The sequence below is a fragment of the Chrysemys picta genome, chromosome 1, assembly GCF_011386835.1.
Source record: "Chrysemys picta bellii isolate R12L10 chromosome 1, ASM1138683v2, whole genome shotgun sequence".
Classification (NCBI taxonomy): Eukaryota; Metazoa; Chordata; order Testudines; family Emydidae; genus Chrysemys; species Chrysemys picta.
The window spans coordinates 236,067,272-236,090,848 of record NC_088791.1 but is presented as its reverse complement, the minus strand read 5'-3'; the positions used below and the strand labels follow the sequence as shown (position 1 = coordinate 236,090,848).

The 23,577-nt window shown below is 42.0% G+C and overlaps 1 protein-coding gene across 3 annotated transcripts in view; it reads right to left on the bottom strand.

Annotated features, from left to right (window-relative positions):
• TMEM131 (transmembrane protein 131) overlaps positions 1–23,577 on the bottom strand; it is a 171,486-nt gene that overhangs the window by 101,134 nt on the left and 46,775 nt on the right. For all 3 annotated transcript variants that reach the window (XM_042840820.2, XM_008167357.4, XM_024104406.3), the window contains exon 3: positions 19,449–19,489. In XM_042840820.2, coding sequence (XP_042696754.2) covers positions 19,449–19,489 — 41 coding nt within the window. The remainder of the gene's footprint in view (positions 1–19,448; positions 19,490–23,577) is intronic.

Genomic DNA, 23,577 nt, shown 5'->3' with positions numbered 1-23,577 from the left:
AGACTTTCTACTAACTACTGGAAAACTAAAGGAACAAGTACAAAACATCCAAGTTAGCAATTTAAGACCTCACTTTCTTCTCATTTTAAAGGATGAGTAAAATGTAAACTATACTATAGTTTACTGATTTAAATTTTTAATTGTCAATTAAAAATTGATTTAAAAATCATTGTTATTCCACTCTGATCTGACAGGACAGCCAGAGCCCAAATTTTTGGTACGTCTATTTCACTGATCTACTTTTGATGCATGCATGGACGGAAGTGACAGATGGGAGAAATACTTGAATTTATGCAGTTTCTTACAGAACATAAGTGCCTAAATGTGATAATACATTCACAAATGCTGCAATACATCAATGAGAGATTTTTTTCTTCTGATTTCAAAGCACAGGTAGAAGTAGTTACAAAAATGTGTGTCCTTTTAGAGGTGTCTACACAAGGAAACAAGTTTAGTTATACACACTGTTGTAAACTGATTGTTTGCTTAGTCTCAAAGAATAGGCAAATAGTCCACAAGTAGTTTTCTATAGGCATTAGATAATAGCAGTTTTTCAATTCTTGGATTTCTGCCTGTAAAGTTAGGGATTCTATTTGCAAGGCCATTTTGAGGACATTTAACTTCACTTTTAATTAAAAACAAGCTGGTGAGGACTAATTAGCAATATTTTAACATATTAGCATTGATTTTCCAATTTTATTGTAATTGCTGGACATGGCTAAAGAAATGGCTAGCTTCTAATTATATTTGTATATGAGTGCCAACAATGTTCTCATGCATTATACAAAAAAATTACATAATCCCTGCCCCAAGGAGTTTACAGTCTAGTTCAGACAATATACTAGGTAACTCTACAAACTTCAGGTTTGCACACAAATCTTGCAGGGTTACCCTTATAAGGCCTCGAAGAAGGAATGTAAAGATTTGAAGGAGAAGGTTCTGTAATTTCATATTTGAGTTCCTTCAGAGCTCTTGGTGAATACATACCATCTGGTCCCAGTGACTTATTACTCTTTAATTCATCGATCTGTTCCAAAATCTCCTCTATTGACACCTCAATCTGGGACAGTTCCATTCTTTCTAGGTCACAAATCTGAGGATCAGGTGTGGGGATCTCCCTCACATCCTCTGCAGTGAAGACTGATGCAAAGAATTAATTTAGCTTCTCTGCAATGACCTTATCTTCCTTGAGTGCTCCTTTAGCACCTTCCCGCCATTGATGTATGAAATTTTTGTTTGCTGTTAAATGTCTTTTACTAGTTGCTCTTTAAATTCTTTTTTGGCCTGCTTAACTCTACTTTCACGTTTGACTTGCCACAGTTGACATTCCTTCCTATTTTTCTCACTAGGATTTTATTTCCAATTTTTAAACTGTGTCTTTGTGTCTCTAACGGCCTCCAGCACTCTGTTGTTTAGCCTATCCCCCCAAAAACTCTTCTGCCCACACCCACAAACAGGCATTTACCCAAATATGAAATGTTTTCACACTACTCATGGGGTCTATATCACAAGCTTTTGATCAGTGTCAAATCAGAAAGCAGCAGAAAACTGATGGTAAGTGATGCACAAAGCAAGATAAATGTTTTGAAATAAAAGGGGGGACATTACTTCTCATTTATTTGCTGAGATTTTCAAAATTGGATGCCTAAGGAGACTCCTAAGTCCATAACCAGGCACCTAAATAGATGGTCCAATGGGAGATGCCACATAGATTGTTTGAAAAAAAATCAGTTTACACAGGTGCCTAAGTTTAGGCATACAACACTGAAAATCATCCAATCCTTAGAAGTCTAACTCGACGCTTATAAGTTACATTTTAGATCTCAAATTAGTTTCACACACTATATTACAACTATACAACTGTACTTATCACATTCTATTATATACTTACTTTGAAAGACTATACAATTCAGAATACTTAATAACCACCTCTTCCTTGTAACAAGTTCTGGCGTACCCGCTTTCCTTCCATTCACATCTCAAATTATGTCTCAGAGTGTAGTGTAGGCAGGTATTTTAGGTTTATACACGGGATTTTGTAAGTGTTCATAGAGAATGTATTAAGTCATTACTAAGAAATTTAACACATTTGCCACTCCAAATCTGCCCAAGTAACACCACAAATGCAGAGTGAGTCTCACCAAGCTTTCCACTTTTAAACCTTGGCATTCTATTCCCCAAAGCCTCTTCTCAACTTTAACTTAGCCAAATACTATTTATTTTAATTCATTTGATGGCTTGGCTGCCCCAACTTCTTATAATTTCAGGAGATTGCTTGCAATTGTTTGTAGGCTATGTTTCTAAAAAAGTAAAAATGATTCCTTAGGATTCTTACATTTTAGAAAACTGAGCATTAAGTTTTTTTTTTTTAAACTTTCAAATCTTTTATAGCATAGTGCCGGAATTTTTGCCACTGTACTGTGAGCAAGATCTTCCCAACATCTCATTAGTCATATCTCATTCAATAAGAATTGGTCTAGGAAAATAGATGCTTCACATTTATCTTAACTGCAACGTATTATGTTTGCAACTTTCTGCCCACATTATGTGCGATGTTCTACACTTTCAACTAAGTGCCGCTGAGGTTTCATGCAAAACAAGTTATTTTCTCACTTTAAGTTCACTTTCAATAAAGGTTTGTCTCTTCCTGTTAACAGCCAACTCTATTCCTCATAATAAACACAAGTGGGTATCAACTTTGACATGTATGAGAACTTACCCCATGTGGGTGACTGCAACAGCCTAAATCTTTAAAACCGAAGGGCTCCACACTTCAATAAGATATGATAATTAAGAGGGTTGCACACTTCGTTGCTTCTGTAGGCTGAGCGCATTGCACACACCTGGGGCTACTTACGTCCCTCCACTCCCCCTTCAAATTCCCTGCGCACCACCCTCCTATCCCATTTAATTTTAGGAATGCCTGCAACCACACACACCCACACCGCAGAAGCTGTGTCCCCCATTCCCCACTCTGTCCATTCAAAGGGCTTTGTATACCTCCCATTACCCTTTACCTCATGCCAGGGGATAAGCCCCTCCATTTCCCCCTTCCCTTCCCTCCCCTCATACCAGGGTCCTTCATTTTCCCCAATGGCAAGCCATAGGTGCTGTTATGTTGGAAGGTATTCAGGCAGGGCGGTAGCTAGAGGCTGTGCCAGGAGGGCCCCACCCCGCGGTTGTTGCTCCCTGAGGGCTCTGCCAGAACTAGGTCCCTCCAACAGGGTGGCTCTTAGCGGCTCTGTGAGCAATCAAAAGGGGCTGGGAGCTGAGAAGGAAGAGGAGACGGGAGCGCAGCAGCTGAGCCCTCCATAGCACCAGCCAGAGTAGCAGCTACCCCGCACTGCCTGGCTTTGGTTTCCCACCTCAGACCTGGCCAGGGGGTGGGACTTTGGGGCGGGGGGAATGTGTGGAGCTGCCCCCAGGACTGCCCCACTCTGGTTAAGGCACTGCAGTTTGGAGGGACAACTCTCCCCGTGCTCCTCTCCATCTCTGCCCCTGGGTTTGGGGCTTCTGCTCCACAGGGTACCAGTGCTCAGGGACCCCCTGAAACTGGCTCACAGTCCCCCTGGGGCCGCGGACCCCGAGTTGAGAACCACTGCTTGAATTTACAGAGGTGGAAAGCTACTTTCCTGTCTTTTTCCTTTTAAATTTAAATAGAGTATAAAAGGGTTTGATTTTTCTGCTCAGGCTTCTCCATCCGATTTATGTAGAAGATACTACTTCCATAAACAGAATTCATTCAACTGCCCTTAGGTCTTATTTCAGAATAGGGGCATCCTTCAGTCATGACCAAGGCCCTTTGTATAAGTGATTACACAGATACATAAAACAAGTTATCATGCAATTGTCCTTTCTTAATATACCATAATTGTGCCCCAAATCCATTGTTTAAAAACCTCTAGTTATGGTCATGGAGAGGATCTTCAAAATGTGAATCAAAATTAATGAATCTAGGTTGTCTGGATTAGCATAAAAGGCTTTGTTTACACAGATAATTTTTTTCAATATAACTTAAGGTGAAAAGCTTAACTAATATAAACCCCCATGCAGACCCTCTTATTCTGGTATAAGAGTGACTTTGGTTTGACTTATGTTGCTTGGGAAGGTGTCTAGACAATCAAAAAAGCCACTTACAGGAGACTAAAAGCATCTACAGTGGTATAAGTGGCAAAACTTTTCCATTTAAACAAGGACTACATTTATATAAACCTAGGTTAGGATTTTAACTGGACCATCTTAGCTAAACTGTAATTGCTTTTATAAGGTATAAAACTAAACTAGGTAACAATTTATCACCACACCTTAAATCCTAGTCCAAACTAAACTTGAATTTAAACCCATGTTAAGAGTGTCCACACATAAGTGGCAATTGTTTAACTAAACTGGTGCAACACTACACCTTTAGTTAAATCCATGGACCTTCTATGTTTAGACAATACCTCTGTAATAGTGACTTTCAGTGTTAGTGAATAGGTATTATGCTATCACTGGACTCAGGGAAAGCATTTGCTTCTGTATTAGTGTCTTGAATCAATGATGCAATTTGTGGCAAAGGCTGAAATACTCAGTGCAACTTTAGATTTGGTAAAGATCTAGTCAACAGTGGAATGACCTTGAGACAGTTTTTTTAAAAGATGGCTGAATTTAATAAGCTGTGCACAGCACTTTTTATAGATTTCTGTCAGGCCTTTTATTCAGTGTATTGAGCAAGTTTGTGGGATCTGATGAGGCATCAAGGAAATCCTCAGAAGACAGTGTCATTGGTAAAAGAGCTCTACAAGAGAATAGAAAGCTGCATTTGATTCCATGGCAGATACATGCCAGGGTTTCCTATCTGCATGGGAGTTTGGCAAGACTGCATCGTGCCACCATTGAAAGGGTTGATGGATACACTTGAGAGGGCAGCTGTCGGTGGTGTTGAACCCAACACCATTCCACTTCAAGATTTTGAATACACTGTGTGTGACAGACCCAGACCAGTGGGGTACTGGAGTCTGATAGAGGGCAAATATACTGGTCACTGGATGAGTAGTTTTCTGTTCCCTGAGTGACCAGAGCAGGGGCTGCACTAGAGTAATCAGGAACTTGCTAGAACCAGTTAAGGCAGGCAGGCTAATTAGGACACCTGGAGCCAATTAAGAAGAAGCTGCTAGAATCAATTAAGGCAGGCTAATCAGGGCACCTGGGTTTTAAAAAGGAGCTCACTTCAGTTTGTAGTGTGAGAGTGTGAGGAGCTGGGAGCAAGAGGTGCAAGGAGCTGAGAGTGAGAGGGTGTGCTGCTGGAGGACTGAGGAGCACAAGCGTTATCAGACACCAGGAGGAAGATCCTGTGGTGAGAATAAGGAAGGTGTTTGGAGGCGGCCATGGAGAAGTAGCCCAGGGAGTTGTAGCTGTCATGCAGCTGTTACAGGAGGCACTATAGACAGCTGCAGTCCACAAGGCCTTGGGCTGGAACCCGGAGTAGAGGGCGGGACCGGGTTCCCCCCAAACCTCCCAATTGACCTGGACTGTGAGTTCTTCCAGAGGGGAAGGTCTCTGGGCTGTTCCCCAACCCACATGGTGAATATCTGAGGCAAGAAAATCCACCAATAAGCGCAGAACCCACCAAGATAGAGGAGGAACTTTGTCACAGTGCACAATGTCTCACTGACTCTGATTAATTCCTGCAGCTGATGGCTGATCTGGGCAGGCAAGAAGCAACACGCATTGGTCTGGTTATTAATTAGGATAAAACTAAATTCCTGGTGATTACCATCAAACAGTCTCTAGCTCAATATTAATTTGTGTTGATGGGACACTGGGCAGCTGTCATATTTGGACAGCATCATAGACAGTGCTGGAGGATGCTCAAAAGATGTGGACACATGTGAGCAGTTGCTAATATGTTTCAGGCCCTTCAGCAGCTTCGTGGGAACGGTGTGACATCAAGCTTACTACAAAGCTACGGATCTATAGAACCACAGTTATACCAACTCTGTTGTAGGAAAGTGAAATGTGAGTGCTGTGGAAGGTTCAAGAACACTGGATTGACATTTTCCATTCTCATCGTCTCCATCAACTGCTTCATACCAATCAGTACGACAAGATCAGACATCAGAATATTCAATGCTGAACCCAGCAATCATCTCCATCAGCACTGTTAGTTTTGGTTTCTTTCTTGTTATGGACATATAATAAGAATGGGAGACCAATTAATTCTGAAGTGTATGTACCAAGGAATGCTCCTACAAGCCAGCAATCACACGGGTGCCAAAAGCTTATGTGGCATGATAAGATTGCCACTGATGGACACACTGAATATATATATAATCTGATCAATTTAAACACTTTGACAGACATCGATCTGGGGGGCACTCGATTTGCAAGGCGGCCACATTCATTTGAAATTCGCCATCATGATGATATTTCACTGTTCATTTTAACGGACATACCAATGTAATATACTTCTCTATCCTTGTGCGATATAGTAGCAGACACTGGGACGGGGAAGTTGCTTATTGTGCTCAAGATTTGCTGAGTCTCCATTCATAGGTGACTGAAATCTACCAGCAGATATGCAGACAACTGTTGCGTTATGTCTGGGATACGAGTGCCAACATAAGTGGCACCCTAACAAGCCAGCCACCACACTTCTGGTGACTGAAGTATTTTGCACTTGTCTTTATTGAATTTCATCTTGTTGAATTCAGACCAAATCTCTAATTTGTCACAGTCATTTTGAATTCTAATACTGTCTGCAATCCCTTCCAGTTTGGTGGCATCCACAAATTTTATAAGTATGCTCTCCATTCTCTTATCCAAGTCATTAATGAAAATATTAACTAGTACTGGACCCAGGACTGAACCCTGCAGGACCCCACTAGATAAGCCCTCCCAGTTTGAGAGCAAACCGTTGGTAACTACTTATTGAATACAGTCTTTCAATCAGTTGTGCACCCACATTACAGCAATTTTATCTAGACCACATTTCCTTAATTTGCTTATGAGAATGTCATGTGGGACTATGTCAAAAGCCTTACTTAAATAAGATATCACATCTACTATTTCTCCCCTATCCACTAGTCCAGTAACCCTGTCAAAGAAGGAAGCTAGGGTGGTGTCGCATGATTTGTTCTTGACAAATTCATTCTGGCTATTCTTTATAACCCTATTATCCTCTAGGTGCTTACAAACAGATTGTTTAATAATTCGATCCAGTATCTTTCCAGGTATCAAAGTTAGGCTGATGAGGTCTATAATTCCCTGGGTCCTCTTTGCTCCCCTGTGTATGAGCTACAGTCTGATGTGAAAGCTACAAATATCTGTATATGAGCTACAGACTAATGGAGCTTTGGGGACAGAACAAGCTTCACAGCCACAGCAAGAGAAAGTTTAGTTAACTAAGCAAATCAACAAAATGTACAAACAAGAACTCTCGCAGCACAAAAATTCTTACCACACAGCCGAAAAAGCTACAAAGTAAAAATGGTCTAATTCAATAGTCAAACTTTAAAACTGCACAACAGACATTTCATATTGAGGATTTTTATGTGGAATTACAAGGCCAGAATTTAAAGATCAGAAAAAAAGTTGCAGTTCTGGTGACTAAGTTTTTAAACTGTACATATCAGTCTTGCAAACTTACTGTACTCATCCACTTGCTGGGGAAGATATGTTTTGCAGGCAATGGAGATCACTTCCGCCCCCCCCCTTTACCCCCAACACCATTGTAAAGGAAGTGCAGCACAAAGTGCAGCTCCCCCATGGAAAAAGATGAGGGTTGGAAAGACCTCCATGACAACTCCGTCACCCTACAAAATTCTGAGTAAACAGAGTACCCAAGTACAGGTTGAAGCACAACCTATTGTTAAAGTTACAGAGTCCTCTTTGCGTGTCTCGTCAGCATTCCCGTTTAAGATAGCTGAAGGATAGAACAGCCAGCATATAAGCACACAGGTGCATGGTTACATGCACCCCAAGGCAAAAGGCCAGCAGATTCTGACATGATTGCGATGCAATGCAAACTCTGAAGTCAAAGCACTGCTAACATCTCTCTGCAATGTACCCACAGGCTATTATTGCTCAATTTACAGATAAATATTCCTTCAGAAAAACAAACAAAAGGCACCATGCACTGCTAAAGAAAAAGACCCAATCTACAGATATGATTAACAGCAACACAGTATCACACTTTTAAAAAATGACTTGTATCTTCAAAAAAAGAATTACCTTTCTCCCAACATGCTCAATATGCACTGTTGTGGTTTGCTAGATAAAGAGAGCTGGTTTAAAATCTAATGTCCATTTATGTGACACTATCTAGATCTAAAATCTGCACAAGTGACACACCAAGACCCCAATCCTCAAGATCCAATGGGGAAGGTTGTCATGTGGGCAGAAGCCAAAAATGGCTTAAGGGCCAAACTGATTTGGGTTTTATGGGGCTGTTGTGAAGGTAAGGAATTGCCAGAACTCAATGCTCCCCTACCACACACACTACTCCAGGGAACTGGGAGACACTGATGTACAACCTGAGGCTTGGTCTACACTAAACCCCCAAATCGAACTAAGGTACGCAACTTCAGCTACGTGAATAACGTAGCTGAAGTCGAAGTACCTTAGTTCGAACTTACCGCCGTCCAGACCCGGCAGGCACGCTCCCCCGTCGACTCCGCGTACTCCTCGCGGCGAGCAGGATTACCGGAGTCGACGGGGAGCACTTCTGAGTTCGATTTATCACGTCCAGACTAGACGCGATAAATCGAACCCAGAAGTTCGATTGCCTGCCGCCGAACCAGCGCGGTAAGTATAGACAAGCCCCAAGAAGCCCTCTCCTCTGTTAATATAGCTTTTGGACCCCTATGTGCTGCTAGAGCAGATTAAAGGCACTGAAGATCTGGGTCCTAAGGAGTCTGAATATTATGTGAAGATTCTAGACTTCACTGTATTCAGATCATGTCTAATATGACCAAGAGTAAATCTCAAAAAATAGTGTACCAGAATTGCTCCTTTAAATCGATATCTATATAAACACAAGAAAGCCTTGTGCGCCAACATTAAGGGCTGACTTAAACCCCACAAAACACATACATTTGACAAGTCTACTCTGGATTTAAATCTATTATGCCATTCTTCCTGGAATAGCAAAATAGGTCCATTACATTCAACTGCATGCAATAAGCAGTACAGAGTGAGTCAAGGATATGCTGAAGCTTTAAGAGTATCCTTTAATTTTGTTGCTTTAAAAATATTTTAAAAAATCAGACCGTACTAAATTTAATTTTACACATTTAGTTGCACTTTCAGAAAGATGGTTCTTACATGCACACAAACATTCAGTTATTTCTGAAGGTTGTGACTTGACTCACAAGAATTTTCATTGACAATTGTAGCACTAAACTGATAGAATTTTGTGCATTAAGGATTCCATACTTAATGGTTCACAAGATAACTGTTATTAAAACCATGACAGTGTGTCAGTCCACAAACTCCTGCTGAAATTGTTGCCATACTAAAAACATACAGTACTAAAAGAAGCTAACGGCTTAGTTGAGTATATTTCTCAACACTGCATATGTAAAACATTACTACCACACATGCTCATTTAAACAGTCTGAGGTAACATTACACAATAAATGCAAAAAAAAATTAATTTTATTTTTAAAATTCAAGTGTACCCAACTAAATGCATTTTGTATAAATTGACATGCCAGGCAAGAATGTGTTTCAAGCTCAAATTCAAAGAGACTTTAAGAATTTAATTATGACAGGGTGCACTATTCTACCTAATCCCTGGCAAGTGAGCAGTTAATGAAGCTCACACAGGTGATTCAAGCAGCCATTAAAAAAAAAAAAAAAAAGAAAAAAAAAAAAAAAAAAAAAAAAAAAAAGACTGCCTGGGAGACGGCTGCTCTCTGAACCCAGCGCTAAGAGTCTGAGTTAAGAAACCTTGAGTGGAGGAATCTCGTCAACTTTTTCTGTAAACAAAATATGAAGTTCTCTGACTGGCTGACAGTGGTTTTTGTGCTGTACTGCTTTACGTTTACAGATGAGCGAAAGAAATGAGCAACTACTCCAGCCAGGATCAAGAGATTAGAATAGCAGCAATAGCATAGCACTAAATGAACAAACCTTTATTTTTAATGCAGTGGTAGTTTTTTTATGAGTTTAGCTTGAAAAAACTCTTCTCAATTGTTTACTAGGGTGGTGGAGAGAATGGAGTGGAGGAATGAGTTTGAACTGTGACTATCTGCAAAACTTTGAAGACATTTTTCAGTTTCAGTAAATCTAGTCAAATTTAGGGTCTGGATCTTGATACTGAATACTCTCAAATCCCATTGTTTTCAATGGGCGTGAAAGCACCCATAACATCACAAGATTCTGTGCAATTATCTCGGCCAAGGATGTTTTCTTCTGTGAACATTATATACAGAAACTGATGAAATATACATGAAACTTGTGTTTAAATCTGTTGCATCAGTTGTTTTCTGCATCATCAAATTATTAGATTGGAATGAAGAGATTTATGTTATGCAGTGAGACAAGGTCAAAATAGATCAGTCTAATACAGTGGTTCTCTACCTTTTTGGGCTAAGGACCCATTTGTAAACATTGATGGCCAGTTGCGACCCAATAAATAACTTTAGTGCCAAAAAAAAAAAAATCTAGCTTACTAAATATTTCTTAACCACAATATAGAACACATGTTTATGTAATAAGTATTTAAGTGCACTGTGTGTACCACAGCAGCAAGCTCCTGAAGCTCCTGTCCCCTGGGGCTGGCTGGGCATGGCTCCTCGCTCCAGATGATGTGATGTTGCAGTGCTGCTCAGTTTTGGCTGGCTGGTCAGACCAAATCTGTGAGAACGGCACTGGTATCTGATGCAAGGGATTGCAGCATCAGTCACTCAAATTTGGGGGGCTAGCCCCCTCTTCCCCCAGCTGCCCCTCCATCATGATGCTGCCTCTGCCTGCAGGAGCTGTGAAGCCAGTGCTCTGGGCAGAGGCAGCGCGCAGAGCTGCCCGGCCATGCCTCCACCTAGCAGCTGAGGAGGGGGATGTCGCCGCTTCCAGGGAGCCCCCAGGTAAACACTGCCCAGAGCCCACCTCATGCCCCAACCCTCTGCCCCTTCCCACACCCAAACTCTTCTGCTGCTGCTGGGGGGAGGTGCGGAGCCAGGTAGGGAGCCTACCGGCCCTGCCAACCCTCTCTCCCCACTGCAGGGTCGTGCGACACCCCCTCCCCAACACCCAGGAAGCCCCCCCCCCCAGTTTTAGTCACAGGTATTTTTAGTAAAAATCATGGACATGTTATGGGCTGTGAATTTTTGTTTACTGCCAGTGACCAGTCTGATTTTTACTAAAAATACCCGTGACTAACACATAGCCTTAGTCATGACTGATGGGTTGAGAAACCTTGGTCTAATATAGACCCTTGGTAAAGAACGGCAAATTAAGGGGTTAAAGTAAAGTTATTTGATGGCTTTAACTTTACAGTACCAATGCAAATAATTGGCTTTTAAATTGAAATGCAGCATTCAAGTCTCTGCCCTAATACTGCACGAAGGAGCATGAAACGTTATTCAAATATACTTCCTGTTTTTTTGGCATAACAATTTCTAAAAGAAAATAATGCTTATTATTGCAGTTCTCAATATAGTGTCTAAAATGTGTAAGAGGAATCATCAAGCAAGAATTCTGGCTGTGTCAGGGTAAGAACATTTCTGCATGCTGCTGGTTTTTCTTGTAATGCTGTCTCTTTGCCTTAAGCATATTTACATTTACAAAGGAAGTCCTATTTAGTAATCAGACTTTCTATCTATTCATATCTAAAACATTTTGAAAGAACATTTTCAAATAAGAAGTTAAACTGGACACTTAAGATACACAAACAGTTAACTGAAATTTTCAAATCTGGATACTTGAATTTAGACACCTAAATCCATAGTTAGGTACCTAAGTGGTCAGAGCGCTAATGTCTTCCACTGAAATCAAATAGGAGCTTTAGTAACCAGCCCTTTAAAGTCACACCACTCGGGTGCCTAAATATAAATTAAGATGCAGTTTAAGCACTCAGGTTAGAGTAATAGGACAAAATTTGTGATCTATTAAAAAAAGAAACCAGCATACAACATGTCTCTGGTGGGAAGTCAGAAGCCAACAATTCACTGTGTACACTTGTCCTACAAGTCACAGCTGGAGAACCCACCTAATACAGCATGTACCTCTGTTACTCAGACAGCATCAGCATGACCCACTCTAAACTGCAGTTGCTCTGTTTGCTTTCTACTATCTCAGTACTGATGTTAACAGCCTGGCAGTTGTATTATCAAAAACAGTGCTCTGAAGCAAACCAAAAAATCTGCTAGGAATGTAAATACTGGAATTTGAATTTTCATTATTAAGGACAATTTACAACTTTCAATTTTCATGAGATATGGACTTATTGGAAAGTTTGTGGAGCACCGTGTGTAAAGGAATCAGGATGGCTTCCTCGGTACTGCACACTAGTTAATGAATAGGACTCCGTCTTTGTCACAGAGGTTGCAGAAGTCATGGACTCCATTAGATAAATGTCTATCAGGGATGGTCTAGACAGTATCTGGTCCTGCCATGCGGGCAGGGGACTGGACTCTATGACCTCTCGAGGTCCCTTCCAGTCCTAGAATCTATGACTTTCCACAACCTCCGTGACTTCTGCGGCGGCCAGCGTGGCTGAACCCAGGACTGCCCAGGCAGCCAGCTGCACCGGCGGGTTTTGGGGTGACTGGTCCCGTGGGCAGCCAGCTGCACCGGCCACTATAGGTGCGGCCCCAACAGTCACAGGTGCGGCTGGCCCCGGGGACCACCTGAGCAGCGGTCCTGGGGGTGGCCAGAGCAGCCGTTTCTCAGCAGCTGGTGCTGCCACCCCTTCCCCCCCCAGGAGTGGCTCCCTGGGGCACCCTCCACCACCAGCAGGGCCCTCCCCCCACAAGGTTTAGTCAGGGGTATTTATAGTATAAATGGATAGGTCATGGGCCATGGATTTTTGTTTATTGCCCGTAACCTGTCCATTACTTTTATTAAAAATACCTGTGACTAAATCATAGCCTTATTAATGAATACTCAAGAGGCAAAAAATTGAGAAGAGGGAGTGTAAGGTCAAGACTGAAGTGCATTGGCAGTGCTGCTTGAGGAACTTGTGCACCACCTGTCCACAACTGTGCATTATATCCTTTACTTCCAATGCCTCTTAGCCCATTCTCAGGTTGTTTAAAAGGCATTAAAAACTGCATGCACACAAAAATTCATGCACCATTCTTTTCTTGCCACTATATCTAAGGATTTTTAGTAAAACTTTTGTCACAATGGTTACCACATAGGCAGCCAGCACTATCAGGATTCACACGCTAAAAGCTGTAGAATAAGCTATTGCTGATTCTTTATGTGGTAAACATTTTTACAACCTTGCCATTAGTAATCAGCTCATTTGGTGACTTTAAGGCCCTTTTTAAAAAATAAATAAAATAAATAAATACCAAATGGATTCCCCTCCATTGGGAAGTAATGTAAATCCTGGAGAAGCAAACACTCCCAGTGGGGAACTAGCTGCATTTGGGTGTGGGGGGAGAATTGATTCAAATCATCCAGGTAGTTGCTTCCAAAGTTGTTTCTGCAGCACTGAGAAGCTTACTTAGTGTAGTGGGTTGTCCAGAGCCAGGACATGCGTGATGCTGGCATACCAGGAGCCAGCTCATGCCAAGGCCCAAGACCTCACTAAACACTGACAAATGGATAGTCTGGCTTACCTAGTATAGTTAGATATCAGTGTTATAAGAATGTGCTTAGATTTTATGGAATGCTTATAGAATGCTGCATGTATTAATCCTACTTATAATATCTGTATCGCATGGTATAAAGTTATACTGTGTGTTTGCACTTTAAACCTCTGTCAGTGTAACACACTAAACAGGAAAAGAAGCATTAATTAGGGTAAAGTGCTCATCCTGCACACAAGATGACCCACTGAAGGCAAAGAAGGCATTGTGTAGTGTCACAGGACAGAAACCTTGCTGACTGCATGCCTCACTCCTTCCAAGAGGAGGCGATCTGTGCATGAGCTAATGCCATCAGCTTGGTTTCTGGGCTGAAGGGGCTAACAATCCATGGACAAGGAGAAACTGGGATCTGTATGCTGTCCGGACTCTGAGAGGCAAAGATTCCTAAACATAAGAGATGCCCATGCTGACTGGCATGGGTCTGCCCTACAGGACGTAGAACCGATTATAAAAGTTTCTATTATCTTTTAAAATCTAAAACTAACTCATTTGTGCATGTGTGTCTCCAGTTTTAACCTTGTAAATAATTATTTCTTTTCTTAATTAATAAATCTTTGGTTAGTTTATTACAGGATTGGCTACAAGCATTGTCTTTGGTTTGAGATCTGAATACAATTGAGTTGGGTTAAGTGGCTGGGTCTCTGGGACTGGGAGTAACCGAAATATTATTCTGATTTTTGGTGTAAAGTGACTGTTTATCATATAGACTGGAATGCCCAAGGTGGGGGGGGGGGGGGGGGAAGAGACTCTCTGTTGTGACTCCATGGTAAGACTGTTTTACTGCTTTAGGAGTTCACACTTGTTACTGAGTTGGTGAAATCTAACTATAGAACACACAACCAGTTTGGGTTTCTGCCCTGATTTTTGACAATCTGCACTGAGGTTGGCACTCATGGTAGCAAGCCACTCCAGACAGCATAACACTATGAACGATTGCAGGACTGGAGAGCAACAAAGCTGTCAGGAATGAGTGTGACCAGCACCAGATGGAGATTGCAGGGGCAGGGTGTGAAAGTGAGTCCCTTCTGACCCATGCTGCATGGGTATCTATAGGGGGAATTTGGTGGAATTCAGGGAACTTGCCCATTTTTCCTCTAGGGAGGAATTAAGGGAGAGAAGGGTGGTCATTTACCCCTCATTCCCTCACAAGAGGTCAGGAGAAATCAAACCATACTATTTTAAGGACAACGGCTTGGTTTAACTATGACTGGGTGGAGGGTGGCGACAGAAACTGGAATCCGGTGGGACAGTCTATATCCTATGATATGATTAGAATGGATGACGCCACGAGGCTTGGGGGTTTCCACACTGACAGTGGCCCATTCATTCCACAGCATGCCCGCCAGAGGCCTGAATCTTATGATGACATTTTAATGAAAGCAGGTGTTTCGTAGCATCTGGAAATTTCAGCATGCTTGCAAAATATGCTTTGGGGCCTATACAGCCCGCAATTGCCACAGCAGTTGGGGAAGGCTGCAGTGAGGAAACAGAATGTGGGATAAGTCAGGTGCTGCCTGCAGATCCCTGGGGGCAGGAGCAGGGTATAGGGACTAACGTACAGGAAGGGGTGGGGGGCAAGCTGAATATGGGGGCTGGACAAGAGCACCATCTCTGGCTAAGATGGAAGTTGATAAGGATGCTCCTTTGGGATTACCCTAAACAAGACAGATAGGGCATTTTTGTGTGTGGGGGGGGGTTTACTGCAGGGTTTATTATCTCCTTTACCAGTGAAAGAAGTCATGTGATACCAAAAATTTGAAGTCCTTAGTGGGAATGGATCCCACGTGGAAAGAAAAAGATTGCACAACAATTAAAGAATAGGGTAGCAAGGCCATTCAACCCTTTACATATATAGACAATGCGAACGTCTCCCCTAGGCTTGGTCCCTAAGACAGGTGATATTGCTTAATTCACCACCTATCAGAACCACAGAGTGGCTCAGTTAACGATGGAATAGACCAGGTCTTGTGTTCCATGCACTACTCCTCCATTGAAAAGACTGTGTGCATGGTTAGGTATTGTGGCCCAGGGCCACTGATGGCCAATTGTGATACCGTCTGCTTTTCAATTGCTGACGGTGCACCCTTCTGACTTTAACCTTTTGGATTTCTCTTTCAAAGGACAATTTGATAAAGCTAGCCCAGGGGATTGGGCAATATCCTGTTCAGCATTTGAGAAATTTAGTACAATGTTACACTGGGCAGTGATGTGGGAAACTGGTTTATGGCAGGTAGTGCATTACTTAGATGACATTTTATTTGCAGGTACTAAGGAACCTTGGCACATGATGGCTGTCAGATCAGTGGTTCTGCGAACATTATGGAGCTATGAGAGAAGTTTTAATGATTTTGTGCAATTTCAGGAGCAGGAGGGCCTGGCACTGATATGACCCATTACATGGGAATGGGTGCTGCAGCACATGGTGTTAGCAACCGGCTTCATCAACCATCTCCACTTGCCTTGGTTCTTACATTTGTCAGTAGGCTGAATGGTTACCAAGGTTCTTGTCATGGGATTTTAGTTCGGAGGTTTCTAGCCAGGTAATCTTGAAGCACCAACTCTAGACAGAATACATGTTGTCCCATCACTATTAATAATACTTAGGGATCTGGCAAGGATCCTAGAGCCAACATATCTTTGTGGACAAGAGATGGCCTTGTTCAAGAAGGCATTTCTGGTAGTGTTTTTTTTGGAGTTTTTAAGATATACGAAAAAGTACCTGGGTCCTGTAGGGATTCGTCTGGAAGGGTTTTGGATCTGAGGGCTATATGTTGGGAGGCATGATCAGTGATATTAATGTTGAGGAGGATGAAGATGGATCAAGGCGGGCAGGGTGAACCTATTATTCTACAGGAGGGTGGATCTGCCCTGTGGAGGGTGTGAGGGCATACATGGTAATAAGGCCAGGGATGGACAGGTCCTCCCTTGGTTCACATGACGGGAGTCCCCTCACAATATACTGGTTTGTTCAAGTTTTAAGATAAGGACTGATGAGGTTGAGGCTTCCGGCACACGAATTTGGTTCCCACTCGTTCAGGATCAGGGCAGCACCAGCAGTGGTCCAGATGGGCCTGGGAGCTACAGCAATTCAGGCAATTGGGCGTTGACATTCTGAAGCATACAGAACGTACATGAGATCCCAGGTGGAGAATCAATGTCAATTTTCCTTTGTATTTGCATTCCAGATGCTGGCAGATGGGCCAGGCAGATGGTGGTATGGCTCTGCAGGCACAGTATTGGTTACTGGGCACATAGGCATGCTTCCAAGTTGTCTGGAGATTCACAGCTGGGCCTCAGTGGTGAAGCAGTCCTGAGCTAGCATGGGAGGAAAGGCATGTTATGGGACCAGCTCCTGCTCTGCAGAGGATGTGAGGGCAAACATTGTTCCCAGATTTGGAATGTGTAAAGGGGTGGACTTAATGCTCAGAGCTAAGAGGGACTTCAGGTGGACCCTGGAACTTCTTCTAGGAATAAAAATTATTTCATTGGACATGTTGCAATGCAGGGTGTGGTGGGAAGCAGTGAAGCCCCCTTGCATCAACAAGGCTAGGAGGGATGTGAACAGGGAGATGGCCAAATTCATACATGGCATTGGGAGAAGGGGGTGTCAGTAATTTCTCATCTGGACATAGTACATGGGCACCAGAATAATTCAGGGGGGTATGGGGTCTACCTGCCAGATTTGGGAACTGACACGCTTTTGGTCAATACTAAAAAGGGCATTAGTAGATGTCTGGGAATCCGGCTAGGTATGGGGGAGGCAGCCAAGTTAATTCCTGGCGCTTCGTTGGGATGTCCAGTGCAGGTATTCCATAGGGAAGGGATAGGGTGATCAGATAAAATGGATTGGTAAAGGATTTAAATGAGATATTCCTTAAAGGAGAAGAAACAGTGGGGTTTGAGGCTTCTATGACTGGTACGGCTGGGAATCAATCCCCCCTTTATAATCATCTTAAATCCCCATTCGAGGGGGAGGATGGCGAGGTCCCAGCAGTGGGTTGGCTGTGGACCAGGGCGGGTAAAGGGGGAAAGCTGACAGCAGACCTACCCATAGGTATTTGTAAATGATTATGTAATTACCTGCACTGTACATTTTTATTTTCTGGGTTCTCCCTGAGATTTAGGAATAAATATGACACCATGCAAGAGAAAAGTCCTATTACAGACACCCCATTTGTTCCCCAGACCAAACCAAAGTTTTCCTTGTAGCTTCAAAGATGCAACTTTTAAAATATAAGGATGGACAACACATGCATATAAGATTCTTTAAAAGAATAGAACCTGTGAGTCAGAACAATGCAATGCTACATCTCACAACCCAGATGTGTGGCAATTGCTATGGTAATTTTGTACAGCAAAATATATGTGAAGTTTTATGTAATCTATTTATCAACACTATTTAAAACAAGATTATATCATGCACTTCCCCTTTTTGGAAGCTTTATGAAGTGTATTTAATACTGTGTGCACGGCCCTTTTCTGGATTTATGTTGTCCACCATTCTAAAGTCAAATACACATATATAAAAAAGGATCATAAAGAAACAAAAGGCATAATAATGAAAAAAAATCCTACAAGTAATTCCCCAACCCCACCCAAAAAGTCCTACACTCCTTTTTTTATTACTTCTTCAACCTTTTAAAAGGATATCATTCTGGTTTTACTGGAAAAAAATCACCAAAAGTCAAAGATGGTTGGACTCTACTTTCTCAGCCTTTAATGGAAGGGGCAGTGGTGCTGAATCTTTAACACCACCTTTTTCCTCTTAAATGTTTCCCAAGAGTTAGATAAGTATTAAAATGTAACAGCTTGAATAAGCCACTTTTTGCAATTAATCACATTTCACTTGCTTTCTCTGATGTCATAGTTATACAAAGTTCTCAAGTAACCCATAGAGTCTTTAAACAGCAGGGCAGACAAGAAGAAACTTCTAAAAAGTTTTTCAGACTTTTAATCATCATACAACAGCAAAAAGGGGACTAAACCTCTTTTACCTGTTAGGTCACCTTTAACAGAACACACAATCTACAGGCAGAATCAGTCAAGCCCCATCTCTGCTGTGGAAGATTGTTCCCTGATGTACATTCGTCTTTTGTTCAGTGTAGCTGCAAGAGTCCTAAGCTACTGGGCTTCCATCACTTTTATTCCCCAAGCTAAGAAATCTAATGGTTAAGACATTCGCCAAGATATTCAGCCTAAATTTTCCGTGTTAATGAGACTATTATGTGGTGCTGCTCTTTTCTTCCTCTGTGAGTTACATACATGGGAATCTCCTAATGGCAGAGGTGTTCACTTACACAACAGAAAACTTACTGAACTGAATTGTTTTTCATGGGTAAGAAACTGTGTTCTTTCCTTCTCACTTGTTCCAAATACATGAAGGGAGATGCTTAATAACAAGAGGTTTACTACACATTACAATGTTTAGCATTTAAACATTAGCCAACTAAAATGTTTATCATTGACATATATAGCAGACATGAAATTGGAAAGATTGCTAAATGAAAGATTACAATATTTGGATTTAAACCATCTTACTTCTAACAGTGACTTGCACAAAAACAGTCTATTTTTTTGACATCAAGAATCACAAATTCCCCGGTGGGGAATTTATTAAAAGCGAACATCTTATTCTGGAACACACCTTACCTTTTCTGTTGATATGAGTTGAGGCCAATACTTGTGTCGGTCTGTAACAAGAAGAACGAACAGTTAAGGTTGCAATGCTTGATATCAAATATGTTTTCCATATTCAACAATACAATGCTAACAAGTAATTAGAACAGTCTTAAAAGACAAAGGCAAGTTCCGAGTCTGGGGCAGGAAGTCCAAGTCAGTATCTGCCAATTGTCTACCTCCAAGGACATCAACAAATCAAGCAACTAAAACACCAAAGCACCCTGCAATTCAGGAATCAAGCAGGCAGTAATGATTCCTGAAATCTTAGGAACATGGAAAATCAGGAGGTATGTAGCATTTCAGGAAGATTGAAAAGGGAGGAGGAAAAAAAAATCAGAAAGGGCAACATTTTATGGGCCAGAAGGAGAGGAAAGTATGGCCCCTCTAACCTACCAAGAGCTAACGTGGGGGTAAGAAGGGTTTACAAAGGGCATTGTATACATCAAACGAAAATCAAACATAAAAGTTGCAGAAACTGAAAGAAACTTCAGTTAGCAAATAGGATTGAGCTTTAAGTTTCCAATACTATATCAGAAAACAAAGTTTAAAAAGCACATTTAACCACTAAAAGTAATATACTACAGATAACCCCCAAACAAAACTTGTTATGGAGTCCTTTTGAGGATACAGTCTCTGAAAAGCAAAAATATTCAGTATTAAGGAATTTTTGCTTTACAAATCTCATGAATGCCGCCATTAAACCAGGATGGCAAGAGTACACAATAAAGAGTACTCTTTTCCCTTTTGTGTACCCATAGTTAAAAAAAAAAAAAAAAAAAAACCTTGACTTTTTGAAATCTTTTGGTTTTATAGGACTGCAATTGGTGCAAAAATGGCAAACTAGATCATATGCAAGTCAAGGATTTATTTGCAAATTCACTTGCTAGACCCTGGTACCAGCTAACAAGCTTTAAAAAACAACAAACATACATCTTGAAGTATTACAGAGGCAACCTGCCTCCTAAAGTTAAATCAAATTGTGCTTTCCAGCAACAAGGAATCATACTGTAGTTTATTTTACTACACAGCATACTTTGGGTTGATTGACAAATTGAACTACTACTTACTTTTCTGGCAAAAAATAACTACCTTTGTACTACACAGTTGTGGTCTATAGTTTGTAAGATTTATTCTCGGTCTTAAAACCAAATCAATCTAAATTCTGAGCTATGATGTCTGAAAGGCTCTAAGAATTGGTACACAGCTTACTCAGGCTTGTCTAGAAAATTAAATTGTTGCTGAAAGCTCAGACCCAATCTATCTTCCCCCTCCCCAGTAAGAGATGTCTAATCAAAGTGCTAACAGACAACACATTCAGATAAAAGCCTTGGCAACAGGTAAGCCCAGCAGAACATTTGTGGGTAGTCCTCTACCCCATTCTTCCAAGGCATAATTTGCATGGGTGACATCAGCTAGACCCATCCCCTTCCATAATGACCAGCAGGTGTTCTGCTGTTCCCTCAGGTCCTTTTCTTCCTCTACTCCTGAGGAAGCACATGCATAGCAACCCTTTTCTGTGACTGGCAATACAGAGCTGTTGTGCTAGATATTCAACCCAACCACAAGTCCTCTATTGCACCCTGTCCGGAAGGAAGCAAAATTGACAACAGCTCAGAAAGCACTTTGCTTGTCCGAGAGATCTGGGCAATAGGAGAGTATCAGTCCAAGTATTGTACAAACTTGAGTCCATTAAACAGCACCATCAACATTATAATATCTTCTATTCAAAAGCTTTAACTAAGCATCACCTATGTCTGAGGAGTATTAAAATTATCATCATCAATGGATGAACTGAAGTACAGAGATGCTGACTAGCCAGTCATACTGACCAATAGTCTGGGATAGAACCCAGAGAAGGAAGTTGCTCACCTTGTGCAATAACTATGGTTCTTTGAGATATAGGTCTCTATGGGTGCTCCACTCTGGGTTTATCTGCGCCCTGGCGCCTCTAATCAGAGAATTTAGGTAGCAGTGTCTGTTCTGCCCGCACATGAGCCCTCCTTCATGGCTATCTAGCACTGCATGGGCAAACCACCCTCGGTTCCCTCTCTACCGCAGAACCCCTCCTCAAGAACTCCAAAGTAGAAGGGAGGAGGGACCCATAGGGACACATCTTGAAGAACCATTGTTACTGCACAAGGTGAGTAACTTCCTCTTTGAGTAGTGTCCCTATGGGTGATCCTCTGTAGGTCACTTCACAGTAGTATCCCTCATGGAGGGCTGAGGCTTCAGAGTGCAGTCTATTATAGATGATAGTATTGTGTAGCCAAAGATGGCATCGGAGGCTGAGTCTGGAGTGATCATGTAGTGTTTCTCGAAAGTATGAGCAGAGGCCCAGGTCGCTGCCCTGCAGATTTCTGAGATGAGAACATCTTTAACAAACGCGACTGAGGTAAAAATGGATCTCATGGAGTACGTGCAGATTCCTGATTGGGGTAGCAGGTTACACTCATAGGAACAGTGGTTAATGCAACTGGAGACCAATTTGGAGAGTCTTTCAGCGGATATTGAAGAACCTTTTGGTGTTTCCATGAATGAAAGGAAGAGTTTAGGAGACTTCCTGAAGTCCTTAGTCCTGTCCACATAAAACACTCAGGATCTCCTAACATCAAGTGTATGAAGTATTGCCTCCCTGTTGTCACAATGTGGTTTTGGGGAAAAAGTGGGGAGGTGAATGAACTGGTTCACAGGGAAGGACAAGATTATCTTGGGAAAGAATTTTGGGTGTTACCACAGGGTGATTTTGTCTTTAAAAAAAGATCGTGAACAGTGGCTGCGCCATCGATGCCGCTATTTCCCCTATTCATCGTTTTGAGTCATGCCCTCAAGAAATGCTGCCTTCATGCACAGGCAGTGGTGCTGGAACAATTTTTATAGTGGGGGTGGTGAAGGCGGAATCCATGTATTTGGGTTGTTGTTACTACTTCAAGATGGGGGGCAGCACCACCCCCAGTTCCAGCACTTATGTGCACAGGTGTAGGAGAGAACAAGTGACTATAGGTTCAAAGGGTGGTCTAGCTAGGGTTTTCAGAACCAGATTGAGATCCCACATTGGAGTGGGTGGTCTAATGTGCAGGAAGACATTTCCCATGCCCTTGAAGAATGTGTGTGTTGGATGGGCAAATACTCAGCATCCGTCCACCCGATGGTGTAAGGCTGAATTATGGTTGTCAGATGTACTTTAAGTAAGCTAAGATAGAGACCAGTCCTTTTAAGGTCTAGAATATAGTATAGGATCAAAAGGAGGTAGGAAGATATCAGAGCTATTTGTTTGGAATTGCACCAAATTTGGAATAATTTCCACTTCTGTGGGTAAGTGAGAGGAGTTGTCAATTTCCTAATGCACAGTAACACGTCTTTCACCCACTCAGAGCATTTTCTTTTTAAGTTTTGGAACTATGAAGGAGCCAAACCTGGAGCTGGAGGTTCTGAAGGTTGAGGTGAAGGATCCATCTGTCATTTTGGGAGAGCAGGTGATGAATGGACTGAAGACTAATTGGAGGACACACTGTCAGCTGTCCAAAGTATGGGTACCACACTTGCCTCAGCCAAGAGGAGGCAATCAGTATGACGTTTGCTCTGTCTTTCTGTATCCTTAATAGTACCTTTGACATGAGAAGAAATGGAGGAAAGGTGTATAGCAGCTCCCTGCCCCATAGGAAAATGAGAACATCTCCTAGAGACTGTTTCCCCAGTCCGGCTCTGGAGCAGTAGCAGACATTTCTTGTTGCAGTAAGTAGCAAACAGGTCTATTGTCAGGGCTCCCGATAGATTGAATATGCCATGAAGCACTGCTGGGTTCATCTCCCATTCGTGGTTGTATGAGAAATTCTGATGGTCTGTCTGCTGTCACCCCTGGCAGGTAAGCGGCTGAAATGAGTACATTGTGGTGGATGCACGAATTTCAAAGTTACAGTGCTTCCACGGAAAGGGAAGGTGATCTGGCACCCCTTTGGTGATTTATGTAAAACATGCATACTATATTGTCTGTCATGACTTTTGTGTGAGAAAGCGTGTACTGGCATTTCCGACAGCTCTTAATTCCAAAAGATTGATATGGAGTACCAATTCTGTGGGAGGCCACTTTCCCTGGACTTGC